Raw genomic sequence first — 17,319 nt, 5'->3', positions numbered from 1 at the left:
CCTGCTTTCACAGAGGATGAATGAATCTTGGCTGCTGCCAGGAAAGCGAGCCCACACGGAGGAAGCTCTTGTTGTGGTCGCAGACCAGCTGGATGTCGAGGGAGCGAAAGCCATTCCTGTTGGTAAATCTCACTCGGCAATCATTGGGTGCTTTGAGCACAAGGATGCAATCAATGATGCCCTCCACGTAGGAGAATCCAGTGATGGCGTCGAAACTCACTGCCCTCTGTGCCTGCAAGGCTACATCTGACTTGAATGGAATTGTTGTCCAGCCCTGGCTGAACCTACGAGATGCCACTAAGCTCCGCAGTTCAAGGCCACAGTGATTTTCTTGGCAGGACATGGTGATTATTGCTGAGAGGTGTGAGGTCTTCAGCAACGAGGGCGCAGATGTCGATGACCATCAGCCTGGAGAGCCACAGTCTCCTACGGCATTAGTTCTCATCCATCTCCATGTAGCTCCCTCGTTGTTCCCAGATCCTATGCTGAGGGTATGGCCTCTGTGTCCTTACTGCCCCTCGGCCCTCTTCCCCATCCTGGCTGGGGCTCTGCACTTCCTTCAGCAGTGCTGCTTCTCATTGCCACTGGCTCCCATTACCAGCTGCAGCCTTCCTTGAGGAGATGGTCACCCAATTGTTCTTGCAGTCTTGCCACATGCTCTTATGGACCCGCGATGCCAGAAAGATGCGACTCCCTGCATTGCCCAATTGCTTACTACCCACTCTCTCCACTACCTGCGCTGTGCCAAGGGCACTTGTTTGGCAATGGCCAAGTTCCCCTCTATGCCGCACACCCTTTTATGGGACCCAGGTAATTCCCCCGGCTCGCCTGCTTGCATATATATTTTTAGTTAATATAATTGTAGTATCAAGATATATTTGTTAAAAATCAAATACAAATACATTTTCTAAAATCATTATACTACATGCATGTCCCATTTTCAGGAACAATTTTGGTCGATGGGCTGTTACAAACGAGGCGGGAGGAGTGCACTGCCTTTTCTAGTTCCACTTCTCCACAGGTCACAACATATATTTAAATGCTTACCCTGTTACCAATACGGTCAATCATATACTCTTTTTTTTTGTCCGAGAATAAGGTACACCAGGTTTCTTTAATAAACAACAAAATTAGTAGTTTATTCTGAAACAAGACGTAACCAGTAACGAAGCAAAGCATTTACGCACAGATTGAAATTTGAAAGCTCCCTTTTTAAATTTCCCAATTACACACACACACACAGAGGAAAAAAATTATGCACTGCTGATTGAGCAATATTATTTGTTTTTACTGATTGCTACTTCAGTGACATATGTTAAATACTGAGTCTAACATTCCTAGGTCTCATCTAAATTCTCCCTTTGATAATTTGACAACAGATTAGGTCACCCACTTTTTTCCAGTGTGTACTCATAGTTAACCATATTGAATTTCATATGCCACTGGTCTGTCAATTTACACACTTCGTCTGGAGTTTTTGTAGATCTTTCGGGCTCAGCTGGAGTACTGCGTCCAATTCTGGGCACCACATTTGAGCAAAGACGTGAGGGCATTGGAGAGAGTACAGAAAAGATTCACGAGAATGATTCCAGGGAAGAGCAATTTCAGTTATGCAGATAGATTGGAGAAGTTTGGACTGTTTTCCTTGGAGAAGAGAAGGCTGAGAGGTGATTTGATAGAGATATTCAAAATTATGAGGGGGCTGGACAGTGTAGATAGAGAGAAACTGTTCCCACTCGTGAAAGGATCGAGAACGAGGGGGCAGAGATTTAAAGTATTTGGTAAGAGAAGCAAAAGTGACATGAGGAATAACTTTTTCACGCAGCAAGTGGTTAAGGTCTGGAATGCGCTGCCTGAGAACATGGTAGAGGCAGGTTCAATTGAAGAATTCAAAAGGGAATGAGACAGTTATATGAAAAGGAAGAATGTGCAGGGTTACAGGGAGAAGGCAGGGGAATGGAACCGAGGGAGTTGCTCTTTCAGAGAGCCGGTGAGAACACGATGGGCCGAATGGCCTCATTCTACATTGTAACGATTCTGTGATTCCGTGTAGACTCCCTGATCAGAACATCACCATCAACATCAGTTAAGAGTATTCTGGAAATTTGACACATAGCAGATGCCATTTAATGCGGAGATGTGTGAAATGATGCAAATTGGTAGGAAGAATCAGAAGAGGCAATATGTTATATGGTACAGTTTTAAAAACGGTCCAGGAACAGAGAGATCTGAGGGTGTATCCAACAAATCTTTGCAGGACAAGTTGAGAAGGCTGTATGCAAAAAAAGCACGCCGGATCCTTGGCTTTATAAACAAAGGCAAAGAATACTAAATCAGTAAAATTATGTTTTTTTTTAATCATTCATGGGCATCACTGGCCAGGCCAGCATTTATTGCCCGTCCCTAATTGCCCTTGAGGTGGTGGTGGTGAGCTGCCTTCTTGAACCGCTGCAGTCCATGTGGGGTAGGTACACCCACAGTGCTGTTAGGAAGGGAATTCCAGGACTTTGACCCAGCGACAGTGAAGGAACGGCGATACAGTTACAATCAGGTTGGTGCATGGCTTGGAGGGGGAACTTGCAGGTGGTGGTGTTCCCATGCAACTGCTGCCCTTGTCCTTCTAGATGACAGAGGTCGTGGGTTTGGAAGGGGCTGTCTAAGGAGCCTTGGTGCGTTACTGCAGTGCATCTTGTACATGGTACACACTGCTGCCACCGTGCGTCAGTGGTGGAGGGAGTGAATGTTTGTGGATGGGGGTGCCAATCAAGCAGGCTGCTTTGTCCTGGATGCTGTCGAGCTTCTCGAGTGTTGTTGGAGCTGCACCCATCCAGGCAAGTGGAAAATATTCCACCACACTCCTGACTTGTGCCTTGTAGGTGGAGAGTCAGGTGGTGAGTTACCCTCCGCAGGATTCCTAGCCTCTGACCTGCTGTTGTAACCAAGGTATTTATATGGCTACTCCAGTTCAGTTTCTGGTCAATGGTCATCTCTAGGATGTCGATAGTGAGGGATTCAGCGATCATATTGCAATTGAATGTCAAGGGGAGATGCTTAGAATCTCTCTTGTTTGAGATAGTCATTGCTTGGCACTTCTGTGACGCAAATGTTACTTGCCACTTATCAGCCCAAGCCTGGATATTGTCCAGGTCTGCTGCATTTCTACACGGAGTGCTTCAGTATCTGCAGAGTCGCAAATGGTGAACACCATGCAATCATCAGTGAACATCCCCACTTCTGACCTTATGATTGAGGAAAGGTCATTGATGAAGCAGCTGACGATGGTTGGGCTGAAAACACTACTCTGAGTAACTCCTGTAGTGATGCCCTGGAGCTGAGATCATTGACCTCTAACAACCACAACCATCGTCCTTTGCACTAGGTATGATTTCAGCCAACAGAGTGTTTTTCCCCGATTCCCGTTGACTCCAGTTTTGCTAGGGCTCCTTGATGTCAAGGGCAGTCACTGTCACCTCACGAGTTCAGCTCTTTTGTCCATGTTTGAACCAAGGCTGCAATGAGGTTAGGAGCTAAGTGGCCCTGGCCAAACCTAAACTAAGCACCGGTGAGCAGGTTATTGCTGAGCAAGTCCCGCTTGATAGCACCGTCTACAACACCTTCAATCACTTTACTGATGATCGAGAGTCGACTGATGGGGCGATAATTGGCTAGGTTGGATTTGTCCTGCTTTTTGTGTACAATTTTCCACATTGCCAGGTAGATGCCAGTGTTGTAGCTGTACTCGAACAGCTTGGCTAGGGCCGCGGCAAGTTCTGGAGCACAGGTCTTCACAACTATTGCCAGAATGTTGTCAGGGCCCATAGCCTTTGCAGTGGGGGAGGCGGTGGCGTAGTGGTATTGTCACTGGACTTGTAACTCAGAGACCCAGGTTCTGGGGACAGATTTGAATCCCACCAAGGCAGAAGATGGAATTTGAATTCTATTAGCCAAACATGGGTAAGGAAACCTCCTGCTGATTACCACCTACCGCCCCCCCTCACCTAATGAATCAGTACTCCTCCATATTGAACAGCAACTGGAGGAAGCACGGAGGGCGGCAAGGGCGCAGAATGTACTCTGGGTAGGGGACTTGAATGGCCATCAGCAAGAGTGAATCGGTAGCACCACTACTGACCGAGCTGGCCGACTCCTAAAAGGCATAGCTGTTAGACTGGGTCTGCAGCAGGTGGTGAGTGAACCAAGAGGGAAAAATATACTTGCCCTCACCAATCTGCCTGCCGCAGATGCATCCGTCCATGACAGTATTAGTAGGAGTGACCACCACACAGTCGTTGTGGAGATAAAGACCCGCCTTCAAATTGAGGACACCCTACATTGTGTTCTGTAGCACTACCATCGTGTTAAATGGGATAGATTTCGAACAGATCTAGCAATGCAAAACTGGGCACCCATGAGGTGCTGTGGCCTTCAGGAGCAGTAGAATTGCACTCAACCACTTTCCTTTCATGACTGGATGTTGCTGTACTGCAGAGCTTAGATCTGATCGATTGGTTGTGGGTTTGCTTAGCTCTATCCCATGCTGCTTACGCTGTTTGGCATGCAAGTAGTACTGAGTTGTAGCTTCACTAGGTTGACACCTCATTTTGAGGTATGCATGGTGCTGCTCTTGGCATGTCCTCCTGCACTCGACTGAACCAGGGTTGATCTCCCGGACTTGATGGTAATGGTGGAGTGGGGGATATGCCAGGCCATGAGGTTACAGATTGTGGTCGAGTACAATTCTGCTGCTGCTGATGGCCCACAACACCTCATGGATGCCCAGTTGTGAGTTGCCAGATATGTTCAATGTCTATCCTATTTAGCACGGCAGTAGTGCCACACAACACGATGGAGGGTGTCCTCAATGTGAAGACGGGACTTCGTCCCTACAAGGACTGTGCGGTGGTCACTCCTACCAATACTGTCATGGACAGATGCATCTGCGGCAGGCAGATTGATGAGGACAAAGTCAAGTATGTTTTTCCATCTTGTTGGTTACCTCACCACCTGCCGCAGACCCAGTCCAGCAGCAACGTCCTTTAGGGCTCAGTCAGTAGTGGTGCTACTGAGCTACTCTTGCTGATGGACAGAGAAGTCCCCCACCCAGAGTACAGACTGCGCCCTTGCCACCCTCAGTACTGATTCATCCGCTGGAGGGGGTGGTTCAGTAGGTGATAATCAGCAGGAGGTTTCCTTGCCCATGTTTGACCTGATGCCACAAGACTTCATGGGGTCTGGAGACGATGTTGAGGACTCCCAGAACAACTCCCTCCTGACTGTATACCCCTGTGCTGCCACCTCTGCTGGGTCTGTCCTGCCAGTGGGACAGAACATACCCGGGGATGGCGATGGCAGTGTCTGGGACATTATCTATAAGATATGATTCTGTGAGTATGACTACGTCAAGCTACTGCTTGACAAATCGGTGGGACAGCTCTGCCAATTTTGGCACACGCCCCCAGATGTTTGTTTGTTTATTTATTTATTTAGAGATACAGCACTGAAACAGGCCCTTCGGCCCACCGAGTCTGTGCCGACCATCAACCACCCATTTATACTAATCCTACATTAATCCCATTACCCCTCACATCCCCACTTTCCCTCGATTTCCCCTACCACCTACCTATACTAGGGGCAATTTATAATGGCCAATTTACCTATCAACCTGCAAGTCTTTGGCTGTGGGAGGAAACTGGAGCACCCGGCAAAAACCCACGTGGTCACAGGAAGAACTTGCAAACTCTGCACAGGCAGTACCCAGAATCGAACCCGGGTCGCTGGAGCTGTGAGGCTGCAGTGCTAACCACGGTTAGTAAAAAGGACTTTGCAGAGTCAACAGGGCTGGGTTTGCTGTTGTAGTTTCCATTGCCTAGGTCAATGCGGGGTGGTACGTCTGGTTTCATTTCTTATTAACTTTGTAGCGGTTTGGTACAACGGAGTGGCTTGCTAGGCCATCTCAGAGGGCATGAAGAGTCAACCGCATTGCTGTGGGTCTGGAGTCACATGTAGGCCAGACCAGGTAAGAACAGCAGATTTCCTTCCCTAAAGGACATTAGTGAACCAGATGGGTTTTTACAACAATCGACAATGGTTCCATGGCCATCATTAGACTCGCTTTTAAACCTTTAATAAATGGATTCAGGCCCCAGCTGGAGTTAGAGTTCAATTCAGGGCACCACACTTTAGGAAGCAAGTCAAAGCCTTGGAGAAACAGAGAAGATTTCCTGGAACATTAGCACTGATGCGGGACTTCAGTTAAATGGTGAGACTAGAGAAACTGGAGTTATTCTCCTTAGAGCCGAGAAGGTTAAGGAGACATTTAATAGAGGTGTTCAAAATCATGACTGGCTTTGATAGAGTAATTAAGGAGAGACTGTTTCCAGTGGCAAAAGGACAGGATCAAAAGGACAAAGATTTAAGGCGAGATGAGGGCAATTGTTTTACACTGAGTTATAATGATCTGGAATGCACTGGCTAAAAATGATGGAAGCAAATTGAATAACAATTTGCAAAAGGGAATTTAATACATATTAGATATGGAAAAATTTGAAGGATAATAGGCAAGGGGCAAGGGAATGGAACTATTTGGATAGATTTTTCAAAGAGCTGGCACAGGTATGATGGGCCATCATTTTATGGTCTTATGAACTCTTCTGAATGGATGGCTGTGACTAGTGGTGCTCCGCAGGGATCAGTGCTGGGACCTTTGCTGTTTGTAGTATATATAAATGATTTGGAGGAAAATGTAGCTGGTCTGATTAGTAAGTTTGCGGACGACACAAAGGTTGGTGGAGTTGCGGAGAGTGATGAGGATTGTCAGAGGAAACAGCAGGATATCGATCGGTTGGAGACTTGGGCGGAGAAATGGCAGATGGAGTTTTAATCCGGACAAATGTGAGGTAATGCATTTTGGAAGATCTAATGCAGGTGGGAAGTATACAGTAAATGGCAGAACCCTTAGGAGTACTGACAGGCAGAGAGATCTGGGCGTACATCACTGAAAGTGGGAACGCAGGTGGATAAGGTAGTCAAGAAGGCATACGGCATGCTTGCCTTCATCGGTCGGGGCATAGAGTATAAAAATTGGCAAGTCATGCTGCAGCTGTACAGAACCTTAGTTCGGCTACACTTAGAATATTGCGTGCAATTCTGGTCGCCACACTACCAGAAGGACGTGGAGGCTTTGGAGAGGGTACAGAAGAGGTTTACCAGGATGTTGCCTGGTCTGGAGGGCATTCGCAATGAGGAGAGGTTGGATAAACTCGGATTGTTTTCACTGGAACGACGGCGGTGGAGGGGCGACATGATAGAGGTTTACAAAGTTATGAGTGGCATGGACAGAGTGGATAGTCAGAAGCTTTTTCCCAGGGTGGAAGAGTCATTTGCTAGGGGACATAGGTTTAAGGTGCGAGGGGCAAAGTTTAGAGGGGATGTGCGAGGCAAGTTCTTTACACAGAGGGTGGTGAGTGCCTGGAACTTACTGCCAGGGGAGGTGGTGGAAACAGGTACGATAGCGACATTTAAGAGGCATCTTGAAAAATACATGAATAGGATGGGAATAGAGGGATATGGACCCTAGAAGTACAGAAGGTTTTAGTTTAGGCAGGCATCAAGATCGGCGCAGGTTTGGAGGGCCGAATGGCCTGTTCCTGTGCTGTACTGTTCTTTGAAGTCAAACTAAGTTATAAACCAGTCTTCAGCACCAAACACTGCAGCAATATAACCAGTAACCCCTCCCATCCCATCACTCATAAGTATGCATCACATGCTACCTTTCCATTAGCTAATGTAATTGGTAGGCTTTACCACTTTTTAGCTTATGTAGCAGTCTTTCATGAGAAACCCTATAAAACAATAAACTAATCTGACTTAAAACATCTTAAATTTTACATAATAAAAGAAAGGAGAGGTATTTAAGCTGAGTCACTGCCTCTATCGAAGGAATGGCCAATACCCAATAATATTGGCCAAATCTGCCCCCAGTTTAACTGAGAAATGGCTTGCCTTCTTTGTTGGCCAGTGGTCAAACACAACCAAACATCTGACTCAAAATCAATATGAAAAGCTTCTTTCTGTATAAAGACACTGCTCAACTTTAGCTAAGTTTGCTTGTGAAACATCAAGAGGTCAACTTCGAAATCATGTCGCCCACATTGTCAGAGCAGAAAGTCTACAAAATCTTGCAGATTATTGGATGGCTTAAGACTATGTTTTGAAAGAGCACTTTAATACCTTGTGGACAGAAAATATCTTTAATCATTTCTAAGACTTCATAGTATCAGGAACTTGTCTTACTGCTGTTCTGTATTACATTACTTGTAAACATTTTATTTGTTTCAGCCTGAAGATAATATTTACGACATTTCAAAGAAGAATGAGCATTCCACACAATTGCCAGTGTTTTATCCCAAATTATGGTGCAATTATTAGACCGATGCATCGTATCCCATTCACAACCACCATAAGAGTACAGGTTTTGGTTTGCAGAAGACAAACTACTTACGGAAATTGCTTTTCCGCCATGAGTACACCTTAAAAGTATTGAGAGAAAGCCCAAACTATAATGCAGGCATAAAGCAGTACCCTACTTAATATTCATTGCTTTCTACTTTCACACTGACGCACAGAACAATTTTGTGCAAAGAAACCACCTTTTTTTTTTGATTAATAGGATTATTTGAAATACTTTTCTGTGCAAAAAAATTTATAAAACTTCATCAGACCCCATTTCATTTCTAGGACATTCCTTTCCTGTCTTGAGATGTGGATAAAGTCACTGAATAGTGTAGTTCTCAGTCCTTATTTATATTTAAATTATTACGAGTAGTGCCTTGCATACTATTTTAATGACGAGATTTGATTTCAACACCCTTGCCTTCAAAAATATTATAAATAAATCTAGATGACAGAAACAGAATTACACATTTATAAAAGTTTTGTACTTGGTTTTCACATAAAACTAGGTTAAAACTTGACTGATCATGATAAATTGAAAACTTGATTTTACCATGCTTCGAGATGCACAAAAGAAAGCTCATTTCTAAAGACTTACATCGATGAATGATGCATTCACATAATCTGTGTTCTCTTCACCTCTCTTTACAGGAATGATGACTCTGTTAAACTCATCTGAAATAACATGGAAATAAAAATGCACAATGTTATGGCAACATGCGTTGAACTCATGGTATTTCAACCACTATGGGTATTTCCCTTACAAATTTACTTTTCCCTCAACTTATTCAGCTGTTCTTGACACTATGATTATCTACGATTCGACAATCATCGCCAAAGTCTGAGAGCATGATCAGAGCCACAACAATGCTCAATAAATTTGCCAGGCTTATTCAGGTTTAATACTGCCAAATGACTTCATCTTATTAAATACAGTATTTGAACTTAACTAGAATATTCATAATGAAGAATACAATATTCTAATTCACTATAAAATGGTTGCTAATAGCACTAGCTGCTTACTAGTGAATGGAAACTGTTATCTATTATTTAGTCTCCAAAGCAGTAAAGCACGTAAATGAGGACAGTGGTTCCAATTACTAAGTATTGATGTATTTTCTCACACTAATTAAAAAAAGACATGCAACTACTGCACTGTTCTAGGTTAATAATACACTGCTAAGTAAGCAAAAGTGATGTACGTTGACATCTTTTCCAATTTTTTCTCCTTCTCTCAAAGAAGGACCCTTACCCCCACTCAGTAACTCTGATGGCCCAATTAAGATCAAGAACTGAGTATGAAAGAGTGCAAGAACTAACATCCTACCAATCTGTAATCCAGCAATTGGGGCGCTGCATTGAACAACTAGATATGCTTTCTTTTTAGGGCGCAAGGAAAGAAAACATAATCAAATAGCAAAGACGACCAAGCAAAACACAAAAGTATCACAATGGAAATAGAGACCAAAAGGAAGGAAATGTGTAAAGCAAAATAAAGATTGGGGAACAAAAGCAAAAACGATTGTAACTTAGGAAGAACAAGCAATGAGGAAGATTCACAAGCAGAAAACCAATTACTCACAAACATTCAGAAGTTGTAGATAGCTGTTACACCAAGGCACATGGGCTTATTCAGGAGGACCTAAAAAATCTCATGATAATATTTAAAGACATCTGAAGTGCATAATGAGCAGTCACTTTTTATGTAGGCAAATACTGCAACTAAGTGGCATACAGTATGGCCCAACAAATGAGACAAAATGCCAGTTAATCCATTTTGGGACATTCGTTGATGGATGAATATTGACCACGACACAGGAAGAACTTCCCTACGGGGGGGATGAGTTTTTTTTTTTAACATCCACCTGACTAAGACAACGTGCCTTGGTTTAACACCTAAGCACTCCCTTGGTCCTGCACAATACATAAAAAATGACAATTTCAAATTCTCTACTAAAGGATACTATAAGACTATTAATAAATCAAACTCAACAGCAGAGTATTTGCTCATATGTCTACACACATCATGCTACCCATGTGTACATAATTCATACAGAATGTTCACTAAGATGCAAACTTAACCCTCACACAGTGAGCATAAAATGACTCCATGAACAACAGTAAAGTTACTGGATGCATAAAATGAGAATAGAAATTAATTCTGCCAGTTGGTAAAATAATGTTATTTATTAACTAGTGCAACTTTCAGATAGTTATACCAAGGTATTTCACAACAGTGAAGGCAGAAATGGAAATAAATATGTGTATTTGAAAATGACACAAAATTATTGAAAAATAAATCCTAATTGATGAACTTCAAAATTATTATTTGTTGAACATATACGATTAGCTGGGGAATAAACTGCTACAAAAGGAATTAACCATGGGAGCATGTTAGATGCCTGTCAGATCAAGCCATAGCGCAACAGTTAGAGAAGCTTGAATTCTTACAATCATCCAAACTTGGAGAGGGCACTCAAGTTTTCTAGAGTTCATTGTAAGTTCAAGTTCTGCCAATAACGTCAAAATATACTTCTTGTGCTTGAATGTTAAGTGTGAGGAAACAGAACTTTTACTGGCTGGTTTATTCCAACAGCAATAGAACAGAGTTACCCTCAGTTTCAAATGCCACAGTTTCAACATTCCTACATTCAGATGTGCACAATGATTGACCCAAACAGAATGAACTTGTAATAATAAGTATTTTGTTCCTATTGGATCAGCAGCAAGGGAGGGAGGGAAACTCAATGTAGCCACAAGACCGTGATTGCTTTCAGCCACGTAAAAGAAATCTTATTTTCACAAACAAAAATTGCATTCCATGTTAAAATTGTTTGGAGGCCTACTCCTGTTCATACGTTTGAAGCTCATATTTTTGGTGTCCACTTACTAGGGTTTATAATCAACTCCAAGGTACACATTGGACTGGGGTGGGTGGGGGGGAAAGGTGGCGAACATAAAGAAAACAGGGGGGAACAGTGTTGGGATGGCTCTCCAACAAAATCCTGCTGCCAAGGAACTTTCCCGGGGAGAGTTGGGAAGCGATCCGTTGCATGGAGGCACGCAGCCAATCAACATTATTGAGGCCCCAATTAGGGGCCATTTTTAGCCTCTCCATCATTTTGCCGGCGGTGGAGAGCTGCACTCTGCCGGCTCAGTGGAGGTGGCCTGCTAGAGGGCCATCAGAGCATGAAGCTCCATGCCATAAATAGGGGGCTGCATTAATGAAAGGCCGCAATTGCAGTCAATACCAATTCAGCAGAGGGGTTTCTTCTCCAGCCCGATTCAGCTACTTGTCTAGATGCCAGTTATTTGATAATTGATATGCAAGCAAGCGAGGGTGCCTCTGATTGGGCCAGCAGCATCAGGAGCCCCTCGCCGTTCTTAATGGGACGGTGAGCTCTTCGGTAGGCAATTAGGAGGCTGCCTCCAGGACGACTGCTCCGCCGGTCTTGCTGTCGGCAAGTGTGGGCTCAGGACCACCATTTGGTCCAGATGTTGGGATCCCGAAGCCTGCGGCAAAATCCAGCCCAACAAATCAATAATTTTGGCAAACTGTGAGACAGAAATCAAATTACATGAATAAAAAGGGAAACACATATACATATACACACCTAAACCTTTCCATGATCCTTTCCATTAGTAATAAAGTTGTGCAACAACAAGTTGTGCAAAATAGACAATTTAGTTTTCAATATACTGGGACATTCATCGTTTTACTATTTACAAATCTGAAATTGAAAAGACTAAGTCAATGCTCCGTATAATCTTTGATTGATTAGGATTAATGCATAGCTAGTTTACAGGGAATAGCATAAAGTAAATTTATGCCAACAGTTTCTTTTTTGAGAATTCAGCATCGATAGTGGTGATTTGGAAGTGGCACAACCAATGGACAAAATGTTGATTCACTTAACAGTACAAAACTAACATATGGCCACATCCATCTAGGATACGATGCATTAAAGGAATTGTTTCTGTGTATATCCACAGTTAAATGTTAAATAAGTGATTAAAGAGAGCTGAACGATTGAGGATCTGCTGGGATCACAAAGACAGAAAAGGAAGTAGCTCGGAGATTCCTGGAGACCTCAAATCCCCTTCATCCACCACGCTTGAGCTCAATGACCCACACTGGCTCAAGGTTCAGCAACATCTCAAATATAACATTTTCATCCTTGTGCGCACTGATAGAACATGGCAAGGCTATGAAACACTCTCTACAACCTCCTCCAACCTTACAAGCATTTGAGAACTCTGCACTTGTTAAATTTTGGCCTCATTCATCGATTTGATCACCTGTCATAAGAATTTTTTTAAAACAAACTAAGAGGTCTGTGTGCCTTTAAGACTGAGAAAAAAGGGGTTTCGAAGAACACTGAATGCTGAACTGGGTGGAGCAAAGACTGCAGTCTATTTGTATCCAAGCAACTCAGCAAAGGAAGATTTATGACTGTCTTGTGACTTGGTTGTTGTTGAAAGCTTTTTGTAATCAGTTCTGCAGTGAAACAGACCAGAGAGAGCAGTGAGCTGTGATTTGCTGATAGACCAGAGAAAAAGATCTATTCTCTCTGAAAAGAAGCTTTGCATTTCATGGAAAAAATGCTACATTTAAGGTGTGGTTTTGACCTGTCTGAAGAGAGAGAAAAGATCCAGGAAAAGAGTTGCTACATTCTGGAGGAACACTGTTTTGGATAAGCCTTGCGTTTTGGGTGTGGCAGTTTGCTGTTGCCCCCAGTCTCAAGAATCCCTGCCTCAAGAGTGAGTTCTGTTGCTTTTTGTGTTGTTTGTGGAAGATCCTGACATCTCTAGAAAGTTTCTACTGTTAGACTGCTACTTTAAAATTTAAGTAGATCTGTTGCTACACCTTAAGCTGAAAGATCTATGTGACGTCTGCTGCAGACGAATTGTCTTGAACACCTACCCATTCGCAGAGTGTTGATCAAACTCACCTGCAGAGACATCGAGTGGCATCTAACTATTTGACTCTGGGACAGCTCACCAATCCAGAAACTTGGTTTATGAATAAAGAGTTAACTTTTTTTGTTGTTTAAAGAAACCTGGCTTGGTATGCTTTATTCCGGGGAATAAAGTATTTAATTTGTCTGATTTCCAGTAGGTAGGAAACTTTACTAATATGCTATGACGTGTGGAGTAGTGGGAATGAATTAACAGTGCATTACTCCCTCTTTTGTCTTAATATATTAATTGGGGGCTCTGCAGGATCCAAATCGAACAGTAAGTACATGAATTATAAGGGGAATAATAATTTGAAAGCAAAAAAATAAAAGAACCAGGTTTCTTGTGTAATAGGGAAAAGGCTATATCATCACAATGGCATTAGCAGTTGCAACAGGTTTTCTGGGAAAGGAGAATATGTCCCTCAGTAACTTGAAAACTTTAACCAAGGATAAACTGATAGAATTGGCAGTAAATTGGGGTTAGAATTAAGATTAGGTGCTAAAAAAGCAGAGATATACAGATATTTGATGTAATAGCCCAACATTTAAAATCAGAACAGGAGGAACAAGAAGATAGTAAGTCTGAGTGTGATGCAGTGGAATCAGCTAAGATTCAGTTAGAATTGAAAAAACTTGAGCAGGCAAAAGAACTAAGAAAACTTGACAAGGAAAAAGAAAAAGTAATAGAACTTGAAAGACTTAGGCTTGAATTTCAGAGAGAAAGTGAAAAAGAAGAAAGGGAATTTCAATTAAGAAAGATGGAACTAAGACAAAGGGGTATTCTCGACTCCAGGGAAAATTCTGGTCAGGAAGAATCTGAATCCAGCCCAGGACCCAGTGAAAAACTGTTTAAATTTATACAAGCTCTCTCTAAGTTTGAGGAAAGGGCACAGAGGAATTTTTCATAGCTTTTGAAAAATTAGCCAATCAAATGAAATGGCCAAAGGAAAGCTGGACACTGCTTATGCAAAACAGGTTGATGAGCAGAGCTCATGAAGTTTATGCCATGCTGCCTGAAGAGGCTTCTGCAGATTATGAGATGGCAAAAAAGCGCATCAGTTAGTCCCTGAAACTTACCGTCAGAAGTTTCGGAACCTCTGGAAATTGGCTGGGCAGACGTATGTAGAATTTGAGAGGGTAAAGCAAATGAATTTTAATGGTTGGATACGGGCATTAAAAGATGGAATTAGACGTCACATAGACGGGCATTAAAAGTATGAGAACCTTAGAGAACTGATTCTCTTGGAAGAATTAAAAAATTCAAACCCTCCATTACTGAGAACTCGTGTAGATAACCTGAAAGTTTTAAAAGCCAGGCAAGCAGCGGAAATTGATGATTTTGAGCTTCTAAATAAATCAAAATGTTTTGTCCATCACCCCCACAAACCCAAGAAGGGTTGGAAGTGGGAGTGTGAAAGGAAGGCAAGTAGCCAGGGACAAGAAGGAACAGCTGGGAATGCCCCAGGATCCCCCTCCTCAGGCCAGAAAGGAAGGTGCTGAGGGTAGAAATAAGGTCCACAAGCCAAAGTGTTATCATTGCCACAAAGTGGGACATCTTCATTCAGAACGCTGGAAATTGCGAGGTAAACCTATGGAACTTGTCGGGGTACACAAAGCTAATGCAGAGAAAGAAGCTCTTGACTGAGATAAGAGCAGACCAGGCTGTAGTTTTAACAGCAGCTGTAAAACGAGACACAAAATCTCAAGTGAGTGTAGGTGTGAAGAATAAGATACCTGAAAGTTATAATGAATTCTTGTCAAAAGGAAAAGTAACTCCATATTCCTTAAGTGAGACTGGCAAATCTATTGTTATACTTAGGGATACAGAAGCAACCCAAACACTTTTGCTGGGGAAAGGTATAACATTTCCACCACAGAGCACACTGAACGTTAAAGTTTTAATTAATGGAATGGAATGGCGGGGAGTATATACTCGTATCTTTATATAGAGTACACCTAGACTGTGACCTAATATCTGGGATGGTAACTGCAGTCCGAGTGTATCAGACCTGTGTCCTCAGTACCTTGCTCTATGGCAGCGAGGCCTGGACAACGTATGTCAGCCAAGAGCGACATCTCAATTCATTCCATCTTCGCTGCCTCCGGAAAATACTTGGCATCAGGTGGCAGGACCGTATCTCCAACACAGAAGTCCTCGAGGCAGCCAACATCCCCAGCTTATACACACTACTGAGTCAGCGGCGCTTGAGATGGCTTGGCCATGTGAGCCGCATGGAAGATGGCAGGATCCCCAAAGACACATTGTACAGCGAGCTCGCCACTGGTATCAGACCCACCGGCCGTCCATGTCTCCGCTTTAAAGACGTCTGCAAACGCGACATGAAATCCTGTGACATTGATCACAAGTCGTGGGAGTCAGTTGCCAGCATTCGCCAGAGCTGGCGGGCAGCCATAAAGACGGGGCTAAAGTGTGGCGAGTCGAAGAGACTTAGCAGTTGGCAGGAAAAAAGACAGAGGCGCAAGGGGAGAGTCAACTGTGTAACAGCCCCGACAAACACATTTCTCTGCAGCACCTGTCACTCTAGAATTGGCCTTTGTAGCCACTCCAGGTGCTGCTTCACAAACCACTGACCACCTCCAGGCGCTTATCCATTGTCTCTCGAGATAAGGAGGCCAAAGAAAGAACTGTAGTTGTCCATAGTTTGCCAGTAGAGGGAACTGACCTACTCCTACTGAATGATTTGGCCGGATCAAAAGTATCAGTTTCTCCCTTAGTCACAGAGAAACCAAGTGCAGTTCAAGAAACTGAACAATTACAGGAACAAGTTCCAGGAATATTTCCTGCATGTGTAGTAACCCGAGCAATGGCTAAACAGGTTGCATTGTCGGAGGTAAAATTGGCACCACAAACAGATAGCCGAATGTGTGAAACTTTATTTGGGGATTCTGATAATCCAAATGAGATGTTTAACAAATCTTCTAGAATTGCAGCACAGAAAGCTGATCCAGAGTTACGTGGAAAAGCACAGTCGACTCTGACAGAAGCTGACGCAAAAGGAGTTCCAGAAGGTTATTATGTTGAAGATGGGGTTTTGAGGAGGACATGGAGACCGCCTCATAGACCTGCGGACAAAGACTGGACAGTTGTTCGACAGATAGTGGTACCACCTAATTATCGCCAGGAATTATTAAGGTTAGCACATGACATTCTTCTAGCAGGTGTTATGATCCTGTAGTTTTTTTTCGGGAAGAATGCAGTGTGCCTTTAAGGCTGGAAAGGGAGCAGTACTGCTTTAAGGCAGCAGGCTCCAGAAGCTGAGTCAAAGAGAGCATTCTCGTTGCCCGGGATACAGCCGTTCAGGACCAGAGATCAAGAGATAGAGTGTTGCAATTTAATTTTGAACTGACTTATAGTGGAAACAGATTGTTCTATCTCACTGAAAAACGGAGAGACAGCTTTGTGTTAGCACCTGAAAGGAGTGCTCTCAGACCAATTAAACTGAAGGAAAAGAATTTAGTCTGTTTATTTATTATTCTGTCTCAAAATTCTAAAAAGTCAAGCCAAAACAGAGATTGTTGATAATTTAAACTGAAGGAAGGGAAGTTAGACTGTGACAATCTTTTATCCCTCAAAGATTCTAAAGCCAAAGTGACTCATTAAAAAGTGTTTGCAAGTTGTTAATCATTGAAATTCATCGCTGGAGAAGGAGAGCATCAATTTCAACTTCTAAATTAAACTATGGACTATTCTACTGTTGAAGAATCTTTTTTTTTCCTCCATCGGACGGCTGTGAGGACTTCAACCAACCTTGGACTGTTCCACATCCAGCAGGAGCAGAAACCTGCAAGGGCTCTAATTTTTCCTGTTTTAAATGTTGTTTATATCTTAGTACTGTTAAGCATTTAGTTTTTTCTAATTAAACAGTTAATTTAAAGACACCTGGTT

General features: G+C 43.0%; 1 protein-coding gene across 3 annotated transcripts in view; it reads right to left on the bottom strand.

The window, feature by feature from the left end:
- Positions 1-17,319, bottom strand: part of LOC137368716 (receptor-type tyrosine-protein phosphatase alpha-like) — a 315,891-nt gene that overhangs the window by 32,774 nt on the left and 265,798 nt on the right. For all 3 annotated transcript variants that reach the window (XM_068028891.1, XM_068028900.1, XM_068028908.1), the window contains one exon: positions 9,050-9,126. In XM_068028891.1, the coding sequence (XP_067884992.1) occupies positions 9,050-9,126 (77 nt within the window). The remainder of the gene's footprint in view (positions 1-9,049; positions 9,127-17,319) is intronic.

Source organism: Heterodontus francisci, chromosome 1 (assembly GCF_036365525.1).
Source record: "Heterodontus francisci isolate sHetFra1 chromosome 1, sHetFra1.hap1, whole genome shotgun sequence".
Lineage (NCBI taxonomy): Eukaryota > Metazoa > Chordata > Chondrichthyes > Heterodontiformes > Heterodontidae > Heterodontus > Heterodontus francisci.
Note: the sequence above shows the minus strand (reverse complement) of the source record. Positions and strands in the feature narration are given on the sequence as shown.